The 8339-nt window shown below is 37.9% G+C and overlaps 1 gene segment (V, D, J or C); it reads left to right on the top strand.

The window, feature by feature from the left end:
- Window positions 1-259: 259 nt before the first annotated feature.
- Window positions 260-953, top strand: LOC126495738 (immunoglobulin kappa variable 4-1-like). The segment is given in 2 exon segments: window positions 260-325; window positions 538-953. Coding segments are annotated over 2 exon segments (465 nt in total).
- Window positions 954-8339: the final 7386 nt, after the last annotated feature.

Below are 8339 nucleotides of genomic sequence, written 5' to 3'. Positions count from 1 at the left end.
ATTTTAGCCTAACATTGACATTAGAACACCTCATGGATTTCTGTCTGTGAGAGCAGTATGTTGATATCTTTCAGGGATTACTCACACTACCCATGACTGCATTTTTGTCTGATGATTGACACCAGTAACTCACACACACACACTGTCCGGACTTTTCTTTATATATTTGATTACTGCTTTGCATGGGAAACTCCAGCCCAGAGCAGCTGCTCAGAATGTATAAAGCATGCCTTTTTGGTGAGAACTGAGATACATCAGACAGGCAGGGGGAACAATATGGAGTCACAGACCCAAATCCTCATTTCACTGCTGCTCTTGGTGTCTGGTAAAAAAATTTAAATGTATTATAATCGTTTTGGAGTCACTTCTTTGTATAAAAGAAATTTACAATATGCGCTAGGACACTATTTCTTACACTACTGTAAAAGATATACCCTCTTGCAATATGATATAATGAGGCTATAAAATGACAAATTTCATCTGTATTAAATTCTGTGTTTTTTTATTACTTATGACCATTTGTTTTCCTTATTGCAGGTGCCTGTGCAGATATCACAATGACCCAGTCTCCATCTTCCTTGGCTGTGTCAGTAGGAGAGAAGATCACTATCAGCTGCAGGGCCAGTCAGAGTCTTTACTGCAGTAATTTCAAGAAGAACTACTTGAACTGGTACCAGCAGAAACCAGGGCAGTCTCCTAAACTACTAATCTACTATGCATCCACTCGGGAAAGTGGGGTCCCTGATCGCTTCATAGGCAGTGGATCTGGGACAGATTTTGCTCTCTCCATCAACAGTGTCCAGGCTGAAGACCTGGCAGACTATTACTGCCAGCAGGCATATAGCTATCCTCCCACAGTGCTTCAGTCTCCAACAAAAACCTCTTCTGAAAGTCTCACCATCTGCCTTCATCCTGCACAACTCTGGTCCCTTAACTTCCCCCTTCTGCCTTAGAGTCAGTGTACCTAAAACTCTGATGAAAAAGTTTGCAGAGCTAAGCAAAGTGTAATGGGTTCAATGTCTCTTTTGATTTTTGGTCTGAAAGTTTTATACAAAACTGCAAAGGAGAACGAAATTACCACAAACTCTGTTTATTGAATGTATGAGGTGTTTAGCTTTTTATATTTCTGGAGTTCTGGTGTCCATCAGAAGACTCTATGGGCTGGAAGCTGTAGGGAAAAGTGTCCCCTGCTTTAATATATTTTAGAGAGCTTCGTACTTCCTTACTGGCATCTGTTTCATCTGTTTTTTTCTTTAACTTTTTATTGTATTCTAGGCAAGTACCTTTCTCTGTGACCATGAGAGTGTACATTTGTGTGTCTGTATGTGTCTGTATATTTCTAGGTGCACAGCTGACATGGTATAGATATGGAAGTTAGAGAACAACCTGGACTTGATCTTGTCTTTGTCATTTGGGTTGTGGGACTCAAATTGAGGTTTGATATCAGGCTTGCTGTCAAGTGTCTTTGACATGTGAGTCACCATGTTGCCCCTTAAAATCTATTATTGACTTAAATTCACTGTACATAATTTTCTTAAAGGCAAGATTTTTCCAGTATATCATATATTTTGACCATATGTACTTAACCTTCCTCATTTCTCCTTACCTTGCCTGCAATCTTTTCTTCCAGAGTATCTTCTAATTTTATCTCTTTTCTCTCCTATTATATGTACTCCCATACCCACACACCCGTGCTCACACACTCATGCCCACACACCCACACCCACATTCACATGTATGTACACTTATACACATAGATACACATACATATGCACATACATTCACACACAGGAACACACTCAAACTCATACAGAAACACACACACACACACACGGTCTTTGCAGATTTTAAATATGTGGATTCTAAGTACGTAAAGAAAGGAAATTGTGGAATTTGTTGCCTTTGTTTTTGGGATCACATCTCCTTCTCAAGACTCTGTATCTGACTCCCAGTTGTGGGGACAAAGACACCTTCCTGCACTCTAATGTTGATATAATATTGTATCACTAAATGCTGCCTTCAAGTCTTTATATTTTATATCAATTAATAAAGCTTAATTTTAATGGCTATATATTGTTATCCCATGTATAAAATATTCTAACTATGTCCACATCCCGATTAAGAAACTTATCCTATTTTGAAGATATGGCATGGGACAAGTTTGTTACAGACTGCATAAAATTAATGGAGATTTCCAAATACCTTAAAGCAGACTGATTCTGTTCTGTGAGACCTTGAATATAGTTTAGCCTCAAATAAATGAAAAGGGGTACTTAAACCCAAAGATATTAATTATAATACACAAATATAAGATCATGAAAAGTCAAACCAAATTATACCTCAAAGGATGTATCCACTCAAGGATTCAACTCAGAGATCTGAAATGTGTAAAATATTGGGTGATGATTTCAAAAACATATTCATAATGTAGTGAATTACCACAATAGATACAAACAAAAAATTATTCAGCCAAGGATGTACTGAGAAAGGCTAGTAAAATATAGGAAAACATAAACAAGATGGATAAAATAATCAGCAACATGGCAGAATAAGTAAACAAGGGAAAATCACAATAGAACTGTTAGTAAAATTTCAGTGTATCAAATACAGCACACAGTGAAGGGACACCTATAAGTGCAAGCATGTGGCTCTGGTAGGCCTTGCCCTTTCTCCCCATTTGCCTCTACCTCTGCTAAAACTATTAGATTACATTCCTGAAGCAAGACACAAGGTCTATTTGCTTATATGGCCAATCCCTCATTCAGAGGCTATCAAGGTCCAACTCTTAAAGCACCAAAATCCATCAAAGGCCTCATTGGCTCACTTTATTAATATACCCATTAAAATTAAGCATCTCATCATAACACCAAGTTTCTGCCTTCATAAACTACCATTTTCCTATGTGCTACATTTGTCTCTTTATTTACATGCAGTCCTTTTTAATCCAGGAAAAATACTTCTACCCCCTTTCCAGGGTTACAATCCCATTCTCACTCCTCCTCTATATTCTGCCTTTTCTCTTATTCCTTGCCCTCTGCCCACCTGGGGAAAAAGAAGCATATGCTTTGTGCTGAGAACTTATCTTTCGGGTCCTGAGCCTATACTTTTCCTTTCACACAGAACAAAGAAATCACCCTAAGATTCAATAAAATGGAGGAAAGTATATCCTGTATGCAGACTGAAATTGAAAAAAAAACATAGCTTTGAAACATCATTGGTTAAAAAATATATAATGATTATAATGTCACAGAATTCTAGCATATGATGAAGAGACCAATACTAAGAAGCATAAGATATAGAAGAGATGAAAAACTAAAGATACAGAGATTATATTGAATAAAACAAGAATAGAAAAAATCACATTTAGAAAAAAATGAAAATGAAAAAAAATTTAGCTACCAGATAGAGATCACTAGAGAGTTATCTCTCCATGTCATAGATTGTGCTTATTCTGTAAAAAGAAATAAAAAATAAAGAACAAACATCAAAACATCTAATGGAAAGGTGCTAAGTCAACTTCAAAGACAAACACATGAGAATGACACCTGAACTCTCATTCAAAACCTTAAAGACTGGAAAAGCAAGGAACAATCTATTTCAGAAATCTATAGGAACAATTGAGCTAAGTTCATCCAAATTATATTTTAAATTGAGGGAGAAATAAAGACATTACAAGAAAATCACAAGGTATGGCAGTTCATGACCATGAAATTAGAACTTTAGTGAATACAGAAGGAATATTATGTACATAGAAAAATAAAGATCATCTCAATCAGGAGAGCATGGAAAATCATACTTTCAAGAGAGAACTAGATGAATAATTATTATCAGGAAGGAGATATCCATATGTACAATACTATAAGCCAGGAACTCCAATGCAGTTGAGCATTAGGGCAGAGGAAGATAAATCAACAATCTATTATATTAACAATACTCAAAAATTATAGAAATTAATAAACATTTAGTAATAACCTTATGTGATCCCATTTCTCTAGAGTGACACACATATTTTTAAACTAGATTGAAAATATATCCAATTGTTTCTTTGTGGTTTTTTTTTATTTTTTCATTCAATTATTTACACTTTCTTCCCACCTCCCAATACCCTCAAGCTCCCCCACACCCCCTCCTCCCTCTGCTACCCTGCTTGAGAGAGGGCAGGCAACCCTGCCCTGTGTAAAGTTCAAAGCCCTCACCCCTATATCTAGGCCTAGGGAGCTGTGCATCCACATAGACTAGTGTCCCAAAAAAGCCAGAACATGCCAAAAAAACAAGTCAAAGTGCCTTTATCAATGGCTTCTCAGTCAGCCCCCATTGTCAGCCATAATCAGAGAGTTTGGATTGATCACATGCTCATTCAGACCTGGTCCAGCTGGATTTGGTGAGCTCCCATTAGAACAGGCACACTGCCTCAGATGGTGGACCAACCGCTTGCGGTCCTGACTTCTTTGCTCATCTTCTCTCTCATTCTGTCTTTCAACTAGACCTTGGGAGATCAGTCCATTCCTCTGATGAGGGTCTCTGTCTCTATCTCCATCTGTTGCCAGACGAAGATTCTATGGTGATATTCGAGATAATCATTAGCGTGATAGTGGGGCAAGGACCGTACAGGTACCCTCTCCTCTGTTGTCCAAGGACCTAGCTGTGGACATCCCCGTGGACATCTGGGATACCCTTCAGAGCCAAGCCTCTTGCCAACCCTAAAATGGATCCCTTAATGTAGGTATCTTCGTCCTTGCTCCTATATCCACCCTTCCTCCATCTCCACCCTCCCACTCCCCAAAGCTATTGCCAGTCCTTCCCTTCTCCCTTCCCTCTCCCCCTCTCCCCTTTCCCTCAACCTACTCCAACCCCTAACCCCACCCCCATGTTCCCAACTTTTGCCCTGCAAACTTGTTTGCTTCCAATTTCCAGGAGGCTCTATAAATGTTTTACTTTGGGTTCACCTTTTTATTTGGCTTCTCTGGGCTTGTGAACTATAAGCTTAATGTCCTTGGTTTATGGCTAGAGTCCACAAATGAGTGAGTACATACCATATTAATCTTTTTGGGTCTCAGTTATCCCACTCAGGATAGTGTTTTCTATTTCCATCCATTTGCATGCAAAATTCAAGATGTCATTGTTTTTTACCACTGAGTAGTACTCTAATATGTATACATTCTACACTTTCTTTATCCATTCTTCCATTGAGGGGAATCTAGGTTGTTTCCAGGTTCTGGCTATTACAGATAATATATATCTGCTATGAACATAGTTGAACAAATGCTTTTGTAGTATGATTGGAAATCTCTTGGGTATATTCCCAAGAGTGGTATTGCTGGATCCTGAGGTAGGTTAATCCCGAATTTCCTGAGAAACCACCACACTAATTTCCAAAGTGGTTGCACAAGTTTGCATTCCCACCAGCAATGGATGAGTTTTCCCCTTTCTCCACATCCTCTCCAGCAAAGGCTATCATTGGTGTTTTTGATTTTAGCCATTCTGACAGGAGTAAGATGGTATCTCAAAGTTGTTTTGATTTGCATTTCCCTGGTTGCTATGGAAGTTGAACATGACCTTAAATGTCTCTTGGACATTTGCACTTCTTCTGTTGAGAATTCTCTGTTCAATTCAGTAGCCCATTTTTTAAATTGGCTTAATTAGAGTTTTAATGTTTAGTGTTTTGAATTCTTTATATATTTTGAAGATAAGACCTTTGTCTGTTGTGGGGTTGGTAAAGATCTTCTCCCATTCAGTAGGGTGCCTTTTTGTTTTAATGACAGTGTCCTTTGCTTTACAGAAGCTTTTTAGTTTCAGGAGGTATCATTTATTCATTGTTGCTCTTAATTTCTGTGCTACTGGGGTTATATGTAGGAAGTGGTCCCTGTGCCCATATGATGCAGTCTACGTCTCACTTTTCTTCTATCAGGTTAAATGTGGTCAGAATTATATTGAGGTCTTTAATCCAATTGGACTTGAGTTTTGTGCATGGTGATAGATATGGATCTATTTTCATTCGTTCTACAGGTTGACATCCAGTTATGCCAGCACCATTTGCTGAATATGCTTTCTTTCTTCCATTGTATACTTCTAGCTCCTTTGTTGAAAATCAGGTATTCATAGGATTTTTTGGTTAATATCAGGATCTTCTATTCAGTTCCATTTGCCGACTTTTCTGTTTTTCTGCCAATACTAAGCTGTTTTCATTCTGTAATAGAGTTTGAAGTCAGGGGTGGTAATAAACTTTTTTTTTCATTTTACATACCAGTTCCAGTTCCCACTCCATCCTCTCCTCCCCCTCCCTCCACCTAACACCCCCACCCACCACCCATCCTCATAAATGATAAGGCACATTGATTTGGGTAAGATCCAAGTTCCTTCCTACCATATCTAGACTAAGTAGGGTATCCATTTAACAGTAATAGGTTCCAAACAAAAACAGTACAAGCCATAGAAGTAAATTCTGGTGACACTGCCAGTGGCCCCACAGCCTGCCACAGCCATACAACTCTCACCCACATTCAGAGGTACTAGTTGAACTTTTGCTATTTCCTTCCCCATCCATCTGGAGTTGGTGAACTTCCATTAGTTCAGCTAAACTGTTTCAGTGGGTGTCCCCATCATGGTCTTGACCTCTTTGCTCATATTCTCACTCCTCCCATTTTCAACAGGACTTTGGGAGCTCAGTCCAGTGCTCAGATGCAGGTCTCTGCCTCTGTTTCCACCAATTACTGAATGAAGATTCTATGGTACTATTTAAGGTATTGATTTGTTCTTGGATTTGGTTTGCCAGTATTTTATTGAGAATTTTTGCACCAATGTTCATGAGTGAGATCTATCAGTAATTCTCTATCTTGTTTGAGTCTTTGTGTGGTTTTGGTATCAGGGTAACTGTAGCTTCATGAAAAGAGTTTGGCAATGACTCTCCTGTTTCTATTATGTGAAGTATAAGGAGTATAGGTATCAGCTCTTCTTGGAAGTTCTGGTAGAATTCTGCATTGAAACCATCTGGTCCTGGGCTTTTTTTGGGGGGGGGAGTTTTTTTTGTGACAGTTTACTATTTCCTCACAACTTATAGGTCTATTTAAATTGTTCACTTGGTCTTGATTTAATTTTGGTATATGGTATTTATCTAAAAACAAGTCCATTTCTTTTACATTTTCTAACTTTCTGGCATATGTTCCTTTGTAGTGAGACTCAATGATTCTCTGAATTTCCTCAGTCTTTGTTGTTATGTCCCCTTTTTCATTTCTGATCTTGTTAATTTGTACATTCTCTCTCTGCCTTTTGATTAGGTTGTATAGGGGCTTGCCAATCTTGTTGATTTTCTCAAAGAACCAGGAGGGGGAGGGAGGAGAGTGAGTGGGGGAGATGGAGAGAATGGGAAGAGGGGAGGAAGTATAAATTTTGAGTGAAAAAAACAAAAACAGTACAATTATGTCAGAAATAAATAAATATTTTATAGAAGAAGAAGAAGAGGAGGAGGAGGAGGAGGAGGAGGAGGAGGAGGAGGAGGAGGAGGAAGAAATATATTGATTAGTCTGACTACAGAGCAAGGCCAGTTCAGGCAACCTCTCCTCTATTGCTTAGGGTTTTAGCTGGGGTCAACCTTATAAATTCCTGGGAATTTCTCTACTGCCAGTTTTCTCGCTAACCCCACAATGGATCCCTCAATCAAAATATCTGTTTCCTTTCTCTCATCTCAGATACTGAAGACACTATAGAGAAAATAAACTGATAAACTTTAAAATTAACCTGCATGACAAACAACAGATGCAACAGACATGGAAAAATAAATCCATCTATCATGTATATATGTATTCATGATTGACATAAAAACTAACGCTGACAATTCTCGCAAATAAAATCTCAGGCCAAATTGAGAGGAGTGTTCACTATAACCACATAAGTTTCAATTTATGGGTGAAAGTTTGCCCCTCTCTCATCCAAAATAAGTAGCTACAAGTCAACACGAAGTGCTTAAAAAGTAGAAATGCTCGAGAGTGCATGGGGAACTTGGGAAAGGGTTGAAGGGGAGGGGAGAGGCAGAGAAGAGAGTAGAGAAAAATGTAGAACTCAATAGAAATCAATAAAATAAGAAAATCATTAAATTAATTTTAGTTCTAGTTTAGGTTAGAATTTCTAATATTTTTTTTTCCTGAAATGGTCTTAAATATACTTCTTCCCTTTGTATACCATATATTTATGTAAGGTGACAGTCTCAGGACTGATGATAATAAAATTAAACAATCAACTCTGTGATGTATGAGACATCATGTCTTCAGAATCAAATTTTCAGCCAATATTTAATTTTTTATATTAAAACAAACATACACATATATGTATATATATACATATTT

This window comes from Alexandromys fortis, unplaced genomic scaffold, assembly GCF_014885135.2.
Source record: "Alexandromys fortis isolate MF-2015 unplaced genomic scaffold, M_Fortis_MF-2015_v1.1 scaffold_596, whole genome shotgun sequence".
NCBI classification, from domain to species: Eukaryota; Metazoa; Chordata; class Mammalia; order Rodentia; family Cricetidae; genus Alexandromys; species Alexandromys fortis.
The sequence above is the reverse complement of the archived record's forward strand: the minus strand, read 5'-3'. Positions and strand labels throughout refer to the sequence as shown.